Raw genomic sequence first — 16,811 nt, 5'->3', positions numbered from 1 at the left:
GTATATTTAACGCATACTTTCGTTTTTATTCTCGGTAAAAATTTATACTGTTTGAATAATTTATGTTTTAAAGAAAAAATTTAATCATTTTAAACATTAAATTAATTATATATAAGAATAAGAACTAAAAAAAATTATTAAAAAGTATCCTGATTTATATTTAAAAATATTTTTGCAAGAAATAAAAATATGTTTAACCATCGTGATTATTGGTGCAAAGCTTTATGGACAAACACTTTATATGTATGCCTGACCGAATGAAACCGTATCAGCTAATACCTGGATCACTTACACAACTTACGTTATAATTACAATTTCTTAAAAATAATTTTTTTTTTTTATTTCCATTTCACTTTCTAAATCAATTTTAATTTTAATTACTGATGCTTGTTATTTTATCATATAAATGCAAGCTGTGTTAGATTGAAGGGTGAGCATGTTTGATACTATTTAATCCATATAAATATGTAAACAAGAAAGAGTTAGGAACATATTAAAATATTTATTTGAACACATATTTTTTTTATTGAACAAAATTTATTAAAAACATTAAAAAAAATTGAGTCTTAAATCCAGTTTAATAATGGCTTTTGCTTCCTGCACCCTATTATTATTAACTTCACTCCTATAATAGTGAAAAAACTAAAATACCCTTTCTCATTATCGCATCACTGCTGTCATTATTGTCCTCGAAGACAAAGGAGAACGTTATACAGAAGAAAAAAGAGAATTCTTTGTGGAGAAAATCTCATTCTAAAAAATTCTTTCTGAAATGTATTTTGAATATTTCAGAAAGTCAGTTCCAGAAAATTCATTTTAGAAGATATTGTATACATTCTGAAAAGCATTTTCCAAAAAGCTTGTTTTCAAATATACTTCATGTGTTTCAAAAATTTCATTCTGGAAATCTCATAATGAAAATCATTTTCTGAAAATTCCAAAAGTATTTCAGAATAAATTATTTAAAAGCCACTTTTACAAAGAATAAAATGGTTCCTTCTCCTTATCTCATTTACATCATTTCGAGCTCAGATTCTTTATTAAATTTTTTTGTTATCCTATGTGGTTTCAAAATACACCGATATTAATATTTTAAAATTCTTTTTAATATATTTAAAAACATTAAAGTTAGTATCTATCAATCTATTTTAAAGATACAGCAAAAGAACAATACAGAACAATCAAACAGAAAATTCAAATTCCAAAATCCCCTAGTGCAAATGTGCTATATCTATTTGTGATTAACAACACATTTCTCTTTTTCAAAATACAATGTATTGAGTGTATACACAATAAACTTGGAGGTGAAATTAATTTACACTTTCGTTGCTTTAATGAAAAATGAGGCCCCTGTATGAGGTAACAGCCTAGTGAAACTACTATATTGGGTTGAAGATCATAAAAACTCTATGAAATGAAACATAAAAGTGGACCCAAAACCTCAATGTTCAATCTGCTGGGGAGGAATTAACACGACTTAGACGTTTCTTCCTGTATCTCCATGCAACTTGAATGCGGGTTGCAGCAAGGGATCTCCAATAAGGTGACTCATACCTAATGTAACACAATTTCAAACGATTAAGAAATTCCTTGATTTGAAAACAGATATTGAACCTTTTATGGTTGAAAATCACAAACTTGTTTGATGTTACTACTTGCTACATGTGGTTTAAATAACTTTTTTAATCACAAAGATTGTGAAGGATTTGTGAGTATAAAATGTGTGCAATTACTATAACTGGTTTGGTTACTCTCATTTTTGTTAGCCAAAAAAAGTTAAGAAGATGAAGTTGAACCATAAATCCATATAGATACAAGAAGACAAGGGAGTGATTCACCTTAGGGCTCCTTGGACGCATGGACTCCGCAAGAATCTTGTGAAAAGGATTGTGACTTCTTCAAGGTCTGAAGCAGAGAGTGAAAATGACTCCACATTTGTTAAGCACCTTACTGTCCTGTTGCTGACCAATCTCTGTCCTGGAAGCCTTACTTTTCTACCATCTGCAAGAGAGATCAATCGTTGAACCATTCAGTTTCTTATTTAGTACAGGCCTAGGTTGTTGATTGTTGCCAATCCTTCTGGTCTACTTTCAAATATTAACAGGGATTATGACATAGCTTATTGATATACCTGTGCTGACTGAAGAATGTTCAAGATACCATGTCAGAAGTTCCTCACCACAAGCATCACCTTCAGATAGAGGAATTCTTGTTCCATCTTCTCCAATGCTCTCCAATTTACCACGCACCACGAATACCATCTTTTCTACCAGACCACCATGACTTAGAATTTTACTTCCTTTGATGTGTGTCTTTTGTCTTAGTCTCTCACAAATGGCATCTAATATAGGCTCATCCATCAGAGCAAAAAGCCGAATCTGCAGATAATTCAGATCCTCAGATTATGGATTCAAATTGGTGCAAAATCTAAAAGAAAATTAAACCATCACTATAATGAACTTGGTTGACATGGTTTGGCTTTTGCTATTCATGGATTGAATTTCATGATGAAGATGCATAAAACTTTTCCTTTAAACTGGCTTTCCATTCAAACTATTACCCAGAACTAGCAGCTTACACGTAGAGACCTAATGGAAACTAAAATTTAAATAAATCAGTGACTGACATTATGAAGTTTGCATTACATTTAAACCTCAAAATTATAATATACTAGAAGTGCAAGAATGATAAAATAGAGTAGTTATCACTCATTTAAGACATAGGTGCGCATACTTTCTTAACAAATTTGAAGAGATGGCGTCTTATGTCTCTCTGCAGATCTTCTGGTAAATTCTCCATAAGCATTTCTTCATTCACCCCCCTTGTTGCAGCCCAACTGTACCGTTCAGCCTGTCTTACTCTCCTGCGCACAAGATATGATCCATAATTTCAAGTCCCAAGATACACATGATACCTGAATAAAAATGAAAGTAGTGCACATACTATTTTTCTAAGCATTGAAGCCTATATACATGTAATACTATAAGAAAATTGGTTGCTTCCACATATATGCATGCTGGATTAACATTCATGTGCTGCACTGAGTTATATTATATTAAAAAAAGAATTTGATATTTAAAAATTTAAATTATGTATTATATTAATGAATTATTTCCATCAGAAAGACATTAAATCAAAATTATAAATTATTTAAATTTAAATCTACATTAAGTAATAAGATGTTGATGAGTTCTTTCTGCCAAGATACTGATGTATTCGAATTTTGAATTGTTTGTAATAAGACAATAATATAATTTCAAACTTTTAATATTTTTGGAATAATTATTAGGCATGGCACAGGAAAACTGAGATGTGTCAAAATTTTGGGAAGACACTAGTGTCAAAAGTTACCACTTCGTAGAATTTATAAACCATGTTCTCCTTTTATATATTATACTGATTGACGGTCTAAATCACCACATAATTCAACAGGATACCCAATAACATGTTCAGACTTTACCTATTCTGCAAGATTACATGTACTACTAATGTACAGAATAATAATATCTAATAAACACATATTAAGAACAGATACAGACAGATACAAAAAATTCCAAATTTCCATTGTGTCTCTTTAAAATCCTTCTGAACCTGCTAACTTAACTTTGGCAGGTAGAAGAGCCTTTGTATCTTTGAAAATGTGCAACAGAGACGTTTAAAATTTCAATAATTGGCTGGAAGAGGATGGAAAATAGCAACCAAGCAGTGACTTAAATAATTGACAAATACACCTTTTGGCACTGCTGTCATAATTCATAATAAGAATGAGAAAATTTTGCACCTTCTCAGATCTTCAGGTAACCGCCGATGGCTCATCCATTGCTCAACATCACGGCCTCTAAGTTGCATTTCCAGTTTCCTGTGAAATGAATAAAAGAAAACATATCAAACATATTACAATAATAAAAGCAATAGAACTAACTATCAAAGATTAATCTTGCAGCATTAGGTAAGTTCTACCTCCGTCCAAGAGCCTGTAGAAAGTTCTGTATGTTACCAATGAGAATTGCAAAGAGTAAGAGTCCCGATCCTATGATGGCCATAGTAAAAAGGACTTCCCATACAAAATAGCTAGGATTTAGATTACCAGCCAGAGTACTGATTTGCTGTATCAAGAACATCCAGGGCATAACTATTAGATTAGATATTAAATCATTGATGTGGCTGCTTTAGTATTTAGGAGTATCAGTACAAATTAGAGTTTCTGTGACCTATTTAGCAAGGAGTTCAACTTTTTGTATAATTTCTACGCAAGGGAGAGAGAGAGAGAGAGAGAGAGAGAGAGAGAGAGAGATGCAAACCTGGAATCCCCAAAAAAGAGAATACACGTATTTGTTGACTACACTAGTTTCTATAGTAAGTGGTACAGCATTCTGATAAATCCCATAAGTGAAACCAGAGGAATCCATACAAGCACCAGCATCAGTATTGTTGATCCACAGATCTGATGTGAAGTCAGTATGGCCACGTCCACAATCAATGAACTTCATGCATCCAGGTATATTAGAACTATGGCAGGCATTCCGCAAACACTGATTAACCCTCTGGAAGAAGAAAGAGGAAGAAAAGCAGAAAGTAAATTGAATGCTAACTTTCATTTACGAAATTAAATTCCTGATTCTAATTGAACCAGCCACTTTAAAGCATCCTAGGAGACATAATATATTTTGTAGATCAATTTCATTTCAGATATTGCAATAACAATAGAAGGATGTCATATTTATATTGATATGTTTTGATAAATCTCATAGCATATAATAATAATAATATTTATGGTTATGATTATTGTTATTATTGTTTTATATTAATACACAACCACATTGAAATATGCATTCAAGTGAATCGAGTTTTATTTCTTCTGCCTTTTCCTTTTGCTCTTATCATGTTCCGAGGGCAGGCATGCAATTTGTAGCCTATGCTACTCATTAACAACATCATTGGGGAGATGGCTCCTCTCCAAGGAAAGGTGAGAATTTAATGGACATTACATTATCATATACTGAGGACAAAATTCAATATTTTTTAAAAAGAAAGTTCAATGCTATGTCCCTCACCTGAAGACCGAAGAGGTACCAGCAAGAGCCAACAACATGACTGGCAAGCATAAAAATGAGAAGATTGATAATAAAATTTGCCCAGGCTGACTCAAAAATGAATCCTGTTGGAGATTGGCCGATCAGGAGTGGCAGAAACCTGAATAACTTGGGAAAATATTGCACTAATATCGCTGCACGCAGAAGATTCTTGGCATAATTTGCTCCCCCCAAAGAATTTGGTAGGACGAATAATAACATTATCTGCACATATTTTACCACATATGTCAAGGAATTTGGTGAGTACACAAGCTCCTAATAGGTTTATCTTGTTTTGCAGATTGAAAGCTCTTCATTTGTAATGCCATGCACGTGCTAATATCCATAGCAGATGATTCCTCAGGAAGACACAGAGAAAGGAGAAACCATTTTGGTCAACTCCAAGCCAATCACACATGATATCATAAAAACCGAGAAGTTTAATAACAAAGACAAGCTTCTGATGTAAGACCAGTAATTCGATCGGTGAAATTGGATTCAAAGTTTAATAGTTGAATATTGTTGACACAGTGCATAATTAATGAGTGAATGTGTTAAACTTATCATGCTACTTTTTGTACATAATGTTATCATGAATCCTTATAGACAGTATTTTAACATTTTAAGCAAGTTTTTTATTAATTTAAAACCATAATACTGATTCTATTAACATATAGAATAACAGCAGGCTATTATAGCATATAAAGCATGAAATTGAATATAATATCAAGAGAAAGTGAAAATCATTTCTTTTTACAGTACGATTATTAAAATAAAGTATCAATTAATTATAGTAATGAAATATATATTGATATTATCTTAATATTATACATTTAAATGTTTCTTAATTAAAAATAATTAATACATAATTTAGTATAATGTAAAAGGTTAGCACTGCCAAAACAACCAACAATAGTTGGTTGATGTGGAGACAGTTGTGCTTTGGGAGACCTATGCTTGACACCTTATTTAACATTGTTCAATTAGATTGATTTCAACGGGTTTGAACTGTGACCATTGGGCATAATTTGACTGGTTCACATCCATAGTGGCCGAAACCAGATTTACAACCAAACCAGCTTCATGATTTTAGAACACTAAGCATAAAGATAGAAACGAGACGATATAAATCTAATGATAAGAATCATTTATAATTCAAATGTAACTAGAAGTTCAAGCTTTTAGGTTAATTGATTAGAAGGTGTCAGCTTTGAATAATTGTGAACTGTGAAGAGATAAATGGGACTATGGCACGTCTGTAAAAAGAATTGGCTCGTGACAACAATAAGTACAATGACACAATCATAGAAAACCCTAATAGCATTTTACCCAGATCCCTTATTTAACATATAATAATTCATGTCTTAAGATAGAATTGAAAACTCAAATTTATACGGACAACCTAATGCTTGAATTCTCTGAGTGCAGAATTTTATTTACAAAATCCCAATCTAAACAGATAATATAGGTAAAATGGCTCCAGACACCGAAGACCCTCCAGTTTTCCCTTATTGTATGACAACTGAAAATTTAGATCTGGCAAAAGCATAAATCTCACGAGATGACTAGAAAACAGAATTTGATGATTGCCAGGAAAAGGAAAGAAAAAACGAGTAAATCTTCATATTCGGATGCTAGGCTAGTATACTACCATGTAATTCAAAATAAAAGTTTTGTGGCCTTTACAATGAATGTGTGATATACTAAATCTAGACGAGCAAACTCAGAGGAAACAAAAAGAAAATGAAAACAAATTCCATAGGGAAAAAGCAAAAACAGGAAGAACTTTACCTGAGGAAGAGGAAATACAACAAATAAGTCAATGAGGAAATAACCCTTTAGGTAATGAAGAGCAATTTTCTTTGGATGGTCAACTAAATCTCCAGCACCAACCACCCTCGACTCACGAGAAACATAAGCTAACCTAAACTGTAAACAGGCAACTTCATAGAGTTATTGAAGCTTTAAATTTTGAAAACGAAACAAACTAGGCTAAAAACTTAACCATGTTTAAGATTCAGGACAGTGCTATTTTTATTTGTTTTTCCTTTTGAACTTAACTAATAGACAACAAAGTACAAGACACATGCGAGTACCTTACACTATCAACAAGGACACAGTAAAGTCTATTTAGCATTTGTGCCTTTTAATCATTTCAAATTTTTTTATTCTCATCTAGTATTATTAGAGATAAATAATTCTATTACATTTCTGTTGTAATCACTAGTTGAGATAGTTTTCTGTTTGTTACAGTTGTATATAAAACCTTAGTTTGATCAATAAAATTCACCACATTCTTTTCTCTCGCTCCAATATGGTATGAGTTGAAACTTTTCCTCCATGCTTTGATTCTTAGCATGTTTCTGCTTATCTCTTAGATTCCTCATGGCTATCATGACACTGTATGGTTTATTCAACATCAAATAATATATATACTATTGGATTTGGAAAATGCAAGAACAAGGCTCTATACCTGATAGATATATGGAGCAATTGTCTTAAACGGGGTGTGGTTAAGTGAAATTACGGATAGGTAACCAAACAGGATGTAGACATACTTGCAGAATGAGATAGTAACATCTTATTTGAATAGAATAAACTTCCTTTAAGTTGGCTTATATGAAACTAAACTCTGTTTTTATGCTGAAGGACCATCAGAATATATACCTTCTTAAAACTAAGAACAAAGATTAATAAAAACATGGCATCAATGACAGAGTTTGACCATTATATGAGGAAAAGGATTTGAACAAATTAAAATTCAGGGGGTAGGAAAAAGGGTTTACGAAAAGGTAATTAATGAGAGATACCTGGAGAAGAATGTTAAGGAAATAAACAAAATCATTCACGCATCTAAATAAAGCAAGTGCTGTTGCCAATGGCCAGTTGATAACAATGCATTTATTATCCTGCATAAAGAACAGGAAAAATGAAGAGTAAATTTGTAAATAGAAAGAGTGACATCTAGAACTTGCTACTTTGTAGTTAATGGTAGAAAATAAGCGTACCTTCTCCACATATAGTAAAAAGAAAAACAATGGGTCCACAAAAATACCAATTAAGCAAAAAATGGCCAAAAATTTGTTCCACTTTTGTACAATTTTAGCATGAGGGTTCATAACTCCAGGAACATAAGAAGAAAAGAAAGAAAGAAGTTTCCTCACAAAACTCTTGGCATCCCCATAAAGAGCATTATGGAACTGCATTCAAAATATGAACAAAAGTAGACTTAATTATGAGAAAATTGTCAATGACGAATGTATACAAAAGAAATGGAAAATGTAACAATAAGATTAATGATAATGATACAGTAAAGCTTGTAGCAAATAACAAGTATTGGATAAATAATGAGACAACTTAAAGTTGCTAATTGGCAATACTTTGATTGCCCCTCAAAGTGAACCAGGACAAATAGTAATAGCCTAAGTGGTAGCAAAACAATGTTCATTGACATAGCTTGAAAATAAGAATTTTGTTAAAAGTATAGTAATAAGGACAAGCTTGAGGATTGCGAGAGTGGTTTCTTGCAATGTACCCAGATTAAAAGGATATAAGGATCATATGATAGTATACTATAAATATACCAATTGTCAGTGTAAGGCACCACAAATTAGTAAATCACAATTATTCAGGAGTTTCCAACACCCACCCCTGCCACATATATGTCCGCCAGAACAGAATACTCTACCAGAATAGGTGATTGACTGAGATGGGCTTAGAACCAAGTGGCATTAAGTGAAGTTGTCCAACAAATATATAAGCAACACCCAAAAATTGAGACAGACATATGTGGAACTTCCTAACACTCCCTCCACAGATTTTTGTCAGAATAGGCTAGCCTACCAGAATGACTGATTTATCAAGATGGATTATATGCTGTGATACTTTGCCAGAGTTCAACTTAAAACCAATTGATTTTAAGTTCTCCAACAGATATGTAAGTAGCACTCCAAGAATTGACACAAACAATGTGAAACTTCCTGACACCCCCCTTCCATAGATGCTTATTAGAATAAGTAATTGACCAAGATGTGCTATAGGATCTGATACCATGAAAAAGTCATCTCAAAACCAATTGATATTAAGTGATGTTTCCCAACAAATACAAATAGCAACTGCTGCTAATTCTGACCTAAACTTCTAATTACTACTACCAATAGCTAAACTGACTCTTGTGCTACATTGGTTTGGTCCTTGGTAGCTCCTGGCCCATTCCCCTTCTTCCTAAAGTAGACCTGTTTAACTACAGGTCTATCTATTAACAGCCTACTTAGAAATTGCATTAGTAAAACTGAACCAAATACCTACAAATTATTATTATACCATAGTGACCTCCTGATCATTGCCAAAATAAAGGTCTACAACATGAAAACAAGCATCTAAAGTAAAATGTTTGTCTATGCACTAAATAATTGAAAGCAACTGAAATTATAATCTGTTTTAGGATGAAGGATAAAAACCTTTGGATCCCATCTAGCAGAAGATTTTGGATTTCTTTGCTGCGAAGCATTGAAGTAAGTAGGGCAAGTAGTACAATAAGGATCATTGCACATTCCCAGTTGCCCAGACCTTAGTAAGTGTTCATTTTTTCTATCGTAGTCACCATTTTGGTAATTTGAACTTGAGCCATGGAGAGTAGCAAAATTATCTGTCTTTCTGTCATCTGCTTTGTTTCCCGATACAACATGCTTCTGCAAAAGATTTCCAGTTCCAGTGGTAGCATATAATGGACCACTCATATGCATAAAGGGTGTTTTTCTCTTGCTCTGAAGTGGACCAGTATGTCCCACAAGGCTAGTTTCTTTCTCATATGACTCGAAGGAGCTCATAGGAATAGAAATTGAAGCGCTTTGAGTCCTGGATACCATCCTTCGGAATTTAGAATCCAAGGGTTCATCGTATGATTGTGCATCTGTATCTGACAGCATTGGGCGCTTGTCATTCTCAAAATTAGCCATGTTTTGATAGTTCTGCATTTTATTACAATGTTAGCAAAACATCCAATACATATATGTTTCTGCATCATATCAGCAACTCTAAATCAAATACTGCAATTTAACTTGAAATGTGAAAAGGGGGAATGTAAAACTGAAAAGTGATTTAGTGCAGCATAAGGGTACCAGTATTAACTTTCCCTTGCATTTATATTCCACATTGATTCTTTAACAAAACTCAGTAGGCTGCAATTCATTTTCCAGAAGAAGACTTCATTTCAGGACTATTAAACAGCAACAAGATGATAAAGTCGTGTGATCAAACAGCGATTAAAAGGGGTAATTAATCTAGTGTTGCAACTTACGAAAACAACTAGTGAAATCTAGTTATGAATTTATATCTCCCCCTAACTCACTAGAAATAGAAAATTTATTTATTCAAGATAAAAATAATCAACTCCCTCATCTAAAATCCTCTGGAGCTTGAAAGGAACTAGATAATGAACCATTGACCAAAACCAATGATACAAAAACAGTGATGCATGAATCAGCAACCTCTACATGCATTCCAAAAACTTAGCATACATATACATACTGTAATATACAGCATTGAAAAATAGCAATAGCTTTGGAATCAGTAGAAGAATTCTAGCACAATGAAACGAGGCCAACAACATTGTGCAAAGGCAATGATCAAGCAATAATCAAGGAAAACAACACTGATCAGAGTCAGACACCACCTGGTGAGGAGCGAATTTCCCGGTGAAGAGTCAAAACCCAAAACACCCACCAGCTTTTTTGCATCCAATTAAGAGAAAGATTTAACTTTTGAGAGCCTCTTCATCATGGGGGGCACCGGAGAGGAGATTCTCACAAAAGGGTGAAATCAGTTTAAGGATAAAACGAGAAATGAACAGAGGTAAACACCAAACTGAGAGGTGTAAGACTGAAAATGTGAGTTTGATGTGAAGTGAGCAGTGTGTGATGAAGAATTGAAAGTTGAAGTTAGAGTTGGAAATGAAATTGGACAGTCATTTGTGAGAGGGATGGCTTTCTTTGATTTTATTTCAGATTTGTTTATTAGTCCTTGGAATGTGCGCTACGGCAAAGAAACATGTCAAAGTTCTATCTTTTTCAAATGTGTTCTCCCAGAACACATTGATTTTCCTTTTCTCGTTAACTTTAACTTTAACTTTTATTTATCTGTATACAATATTTGTATATTTAAATATGAAGAAAGTTTCTAATAAAGATGATTAAACATAATTTAGAAAATAAGGAAATCAACAAAATAAAATAAGTATTACTAAGATTCTACCAAGTATAAAGTTAAAAACTGATATAAATTGAGACTTCCTTTGTACAGCAATCCCAATGAAAGTAGAATCTTTTACCTTATTATACACATTCTATCAAAATCCAGCACCAAACTTTCTACTTTATTGCTTTGTCTTTGGTTCTTTGATTCTTTGGTTCTTTTCCTAGAACTTGCCTACCAACAAAGCAACGAGTTAGAGTTAAGGTATGTTGTTATACACAGAGTAGTAGGTAAATTAGTCAATTTTATTGAAATAAAAAAAAACTTATATATATATATATATATATATATATATAATATTTTTTTTAAATGGCTTAATGTAAAAAAATCATTTTAAAAATATAAATTATAATTAAAAAAATATTATCAAATCTCAGTAAAAATTATATTTTAAACTAATAATATATTAAATAAATTATTTGCAAAATATCAAATTTTAAACTATTTTATTTTTTTATTATTTTCATATTTATATTTGCATTTACATTTTTAGTATATTTCTATAGTAGAAGAAAAGTTATACTTCTATATTTTAATACATAATATTATAATATATCAATAATATAATTATTGAAAAAATATTTTATAATTTAATATAGATAAATATTTATTATACTATGAAGGATATTTTTCTTTTCATGTCCATATTTTTTTTTCAATTTTATCGGTTGAATAATTTTTTTTGATTAAAATAATTATTTTATTAATTTTATCCTTTAAATGTAATTTTTTTAATTTAGTCATTTTTATTTAACCGCTCTTTTAACCTTAATCATTTTATTAATTTTTATTTCACTATAAAGATAACAAATTTTAATTTAACTATATTTTTCAATTTGATATTTTTTTTCTAAAATTTAATTATTTTTTAAACTAAAATAGTTATTATAATAAAAAATATAAAAAAGAAAAACAATACCTAAAATAAAATTATAAAAATCATTTAAATTATCTTTTATAATTATAATAATAATAATAATTTTATTATTTTCTATTATCATAAAAAATTAAATAAATAATAATAAAAATATAATCTTGAATCGGAATTTGTAGGATGGAAAGTTTATTGTTCAACATTATTTTCTTTTTTATTTTCAATTTTATTTTATCTATTTTGTATCCACATGAATAGTAAATCATCATAAACAAAAATACTGCAAAATTAATTTTTATATAGTTTAAAAATCAACTTTTAAAAAAATTGTGTCTGCAAGTTAGTTATTTATAAACTAAATTTACTTTATAAAAAATTATTATTTTGTTTTTCTGTTAATGTTTTAAGAAATTATCCAGGTTATAACTATTTACAAAATAAAATAATAGATACATTTATTCAATATTTGATTATAACACTGAGCTTAATTATCTATCAATTGTACAAAATTTTGTGATATTTCTACTATACTTTTACAGCATGCGATTGTTTTCTAATTGGCTTTCCCCCACAGAATAAAGAAAAAGAATATATAAAAAAAAAATGACAGTTGGCAAAGAAAATTCCCTTCCAAATAAATATGATGTTTTGTTTTCACATTCACCAAACTCATATAGGACACATAACTAATATTTTTAATTGCATGTTGTCGTTTATTAATTTAATATCTTTATGGTTAAATAAATATTAAACTCAATAGTAACGTATGTCAACATATATGTAACAATACATATGTCATTCATAAAAAATAATATAAACTATTGAATTTAAGTTAAAACATTAAAACATAGTGGGTTTATTTATAACTCACTTCGATGCTTTAAGTTGTCAATCATATTTTAAAATGTTTCAAAATTCTTGTTAAATAAACCCTATAAAATATTAATAGAAGTATTAAAGAGTTGTATATGTATTTTTCAATGATTTCTAAAAGATTTGTTTCTCGTTCTTAATATATGGATATTAAATGTGGTGGAACTAAAAAAGGTATTATGGTAGATCAACCTAAATCTAAATATAGATAGTTTACATGATTAAGAGTGTGGAAATATTAAGATAAAATCTCTATTGTGATAAAAATGTAATGGTAATGATTCAAATAATCTAAAAAGAAACTATAACAATTAATTTGAAATATACAACTGCTTTAGTTATGAACTCGTATAACTAAATTATTATGATATCACTATTAACTTGTATTTTTAATAAGTATTTTTAATAAGATGTTTCATTATATATATATATATATATATATATATATATATATATATATATATATATATATATACCGTCTCACCCTAAACATAGGTCACAGGACGTGTTGAAACCTCAGGGACAAAAAGCCTCGTAAAGAAGACAAACAGCTCGTCATATGGGTGTACAGGTCCCTTCGAAGAGCCACAGAATCTCGGTGTAAGGATGAGCATATATCTTGGAGTAAAGATAGGAAGCTCGGCGTAGGGACGACCAGGTCTCCTGGGAGAGCCATATGAAGCTCAAGGCAAGGACTAGGGCTGGGCAAAAATAACTGCACTGTACTGAACTACCAAAAACTGCACTGAACTAAAAAACAGTTCGTATGAACTGCACTGAACTGAAAAACAATTCGGAAGAACTGAACTGAACTGTTTTTCTGAAAAATAAACTGGACTGAACTGCACTGTACTGAACTGCACTGCACTATAATATGAACTGTACTGAACTGTTATGAACTGAACTGTTTTATGAACTGCACTATATCAGAACTGAACTGCACTATTTTTTAACTGAACTGCACTATTTTTTACTGAACTGCACTATTCTTGAATTGAACTGCATTAATTTTTAACTTAACTACACTATTTTTGAACCGTTTTTGAATCGAATTGCACTGATTTTGAATAAACTTCACTATTTTTGAACCGAATTGTACTATTTTTGAACCGAATTGCACTGATTTTGAACTGAATTGCACTATTTTTGAACTGAATTGCATTGTTTTTGAACTGAATTACATTATTTTGAACCGAATTGCACTAATTACATATGATTGTAATACGCAATAATAATATAAAGTTTATAATTTGAAAGTGCTTAGAAAATAATACTTGAAATAAGCCTCATACTTCAATACACCAAAATCAAATATTTATACATTTTAATACATAGGTTCTCCAGTAGGTTCTCCCATAAACAACATCAAAATGTTAATACATCTTAATACATCTTCAATCATCTAAATTAATTGCACTTGAAGGTCCCACTTCGTCTTGAGAAGTTATATCTACAAAAAAAAAATATTTTAGGCTTTCATATAAAGTATCAACTAAAAAGTATATAAAGTTTTCATATAAACTCACCTTGCTCAAATTCATCAAGCTCTTTAGGATCCTCATTAAAAAGTATAGAGAAAGGTGTTCCTCTTAACCAATCTTGTGTGCAAACAAGTACTTCCACTATTTTAGGCGTTAGGCAACTACGATAAGGATTAACCACCCTTCCTCCTGTACTGAATGCACACTCTGATGCTACGGTAGAGATGGGAATGGCTAACACCTCTCGAGCCATGTTTGCAAGGATAGGAAATCTAGTTGAGTTGACCTTCCACCAATGTAAAACATCAAGCTCAACTGACTTTGTATAAGGTTCAGGATCCTCTCTCAAATATTTATCAAGCTCTGATATATAATCAAATTTACGTCCTGTAGCTCTTAGGTAGAAGCTCATGCCATGAGGATCATCATCTTCATCATCTAGTTGGGATTCTTGTTGGCTACTTTGAGAACCCTCCTCAACCCCTTGATATTGATCATAAAGTGTTTTTAAAGATGACAATAATTTTGATTTCAATCCACTGGCCATGCTAGGTTCAAATATATAGTCAATGAAGTAATTAACAAAATCCAACTTACTCCTTGGGTCAAGCACAACAGCAATCAATAATAAGATATTAATTCCATTGGGATTTCCCCAATATTTGCCATACTTACCCTTCATCCTCATTGCCATCAATTTTATGCTCACATCACTACTCTCAGAATATTGTCGAATCTTTTTACCAATTCCAAACACTTCCTTCATATACATATGACTAGTGACGTAAGAAGAACCAGAAATCCGCATGGTAGAGTCATAAAACATCTTTAAGAATGGTAGAACAGACCTCGCATATTCCCAATCCTCTTCTAGTGGCACACCACTACTTTTGGCCATTTCAGCACCAAACTTCTTATCTTGCATATCTAGCAAGACAAAGGCATCTTTGTACTTCAAGCTTGCCTCTAACATTAGATAAGTTGAATTCCATCTGGTTTCAACATCAAGGCAGACAAGACCTCTATAAGAAATTCCCTCTTGTTCAACACAGGCCTTGAATCTAGCAAATCGAGCTGGAGAAGATTTGACATATTTAACTGCACTTCGAATTTTTGAAATTGAATCTTTTATCTCTTTTAACCCATCCTTCACAATCAAACTTAATATATGTGCGCAACAACGCATATGAACATATTCTCCCTTTAAGACAAGACAATTCCATGATAACATCCTTCTTTTGAGGTATTGGACCCCAACATCATTTGCTGTAGCATTATCCACAGTGACACTAAGGACTCGCTTCAACTCCCAGTTATTTAAACAAGCCTCAACATGTTTAGCAATGAGCTCCCCTGAATGACCTGTTGTTTGAGAAAAATTCAAAATTTTCTTATGAAGCTTCCAATCTTCATCAATAAAGTGAGCTGTTAAACTCATGTAGTTTAGGTTTTGGATTGAAGTCCATGTGTATGTAGTTAAGCAAACCCTCCCACACTGCTTTGATAGAAAAATTTTTAACTTTGCTTTTTCCTCTTCATAGAGTTCCCACATTTCACGCCTCAATGTAGTGCGGGATGGGACCTCAAACCGTGGCTGCAAGGATCGTACAAAGTCACGGAAGTCTTCATCTTCCACAAATCAAAAAGGAAGCTCGGACTTCACAAACATCTTCACCAACTTCATTCGAGATGCATTTTGGTCAAACTTAGAAATTGTTGGTGAAGGGCCAGCACTAGCCCCTTCTGTAGTTGATGATGACATTTTTTTCCTTTTGAATGCTTCTCTATTTGGATTTTCCTTGCATCTTATCAAATGATTCCTCATCCCACTTGTTCCAGCCAAATATTTAATCAAATCACCACAGTAATTGCACTTAGCCTTCTTCTCAGAATAAGGATCTTGTTTGGTAAAATGCTCCCACACATCTGACCGACCTTTACTATGCTCAGTTGATGATGTAGCCATGTAAGGAGGTAAAGGATCAATCCCAGAAGTAGCTGGTGTAAGAGTTTCGACAGTTTCTGGCAATGTAAAATCCATCTGATCCAAGATTGCAGCTTATAAACTTGACTGTTTTGTTCTCCAACCTGATTACATATTTATATCAGTAAAAAAAATATTCCAAGAGACCCATCCACTCAAGTAAAACACACAATTACTAGTGAAATCTGGGCAAGGCTATGAAACATGATATTTCTAACGGGCTAGATAGTCACGCCACAATACGACAGCATGGTCTGTTCCTCCGGTTACAAAAC

At 31.7% G+C, this 16,811-nt stretch overlaps 1 protein-coding gene across 5 annotated transcripts; it reads right to left on the bottom strand.

The window, feature by feature from the left end:
* Positions 1-1,213: 1,213 nt before the first annotated feature.
* LOC114181876 (putative cyclic nucleotide-gated ion channel 20, chloroplastic) lies at positions 1,214-11,093 on the bottom strand. 5 transcript variants are annotated; one of them, XM_028068493.2, is made up of 13 exons: positions 10,747-11,091; positions 9,533-10,042; positions 8,081-8,272; positions 7,883-7,981; positions 6,864-7,001; positions 5,055-5,297; positions 4,302-4,544; positions 3,961-4,106; positions 3,782-3,859; positions 2,734-2,863; positions 2,132-2,378; positions 1,839-2,001; positions 1,214-1,554 (listed from the first exon to the last, which is right to left on the bottom strand). In XM_028068493.2, exons 2-13 carry the CDS (start codon positions 10,028-10,030, stop codon positions 1,449-1,451), a joined length of 2,283 nt encoding a protein of 760 aa, XP_027924294.1. In that variant the 5' UTR covers positions 10,031-10,042; positions 10,747-11,091; the 3' UTR covers positions 1,214-1,448. The 5 variants fall into 5 exon arrangements, with proteins under 5 accessions (XP_027924294.1, XP_027924293.1, XP_085528677.1 ...); XM_028068492.2 differs by having other exon boundaries at positions 7,883-8,272; positions 10,747-11,092; XM_085672551.1 differs by lacking the exon at positions 6,864-7,001.
* Positions 11,094-16,811: the final 5,718 nt, after the last annotated feature.

The sequence above is a fragment of the Vigna unguiculata genome, chromosome 4 (assembly GCF_037176805.1).
Source record: "Vigna unguiculata cultivar grain cowpea cultivar isolate G323 ecotype 2 chromosome 4, ASM3717680v1, whole genome shotgun sequence".
NCBI lineage: Eukaryota > Viridiplantae > Streptophyta > Magnoliopsida > Fabales > Fabaceae > Vigna > Vigna unguiculata.
This window is presented reverse-complemented; position numbering and strand designations above follow the sequence as displayed.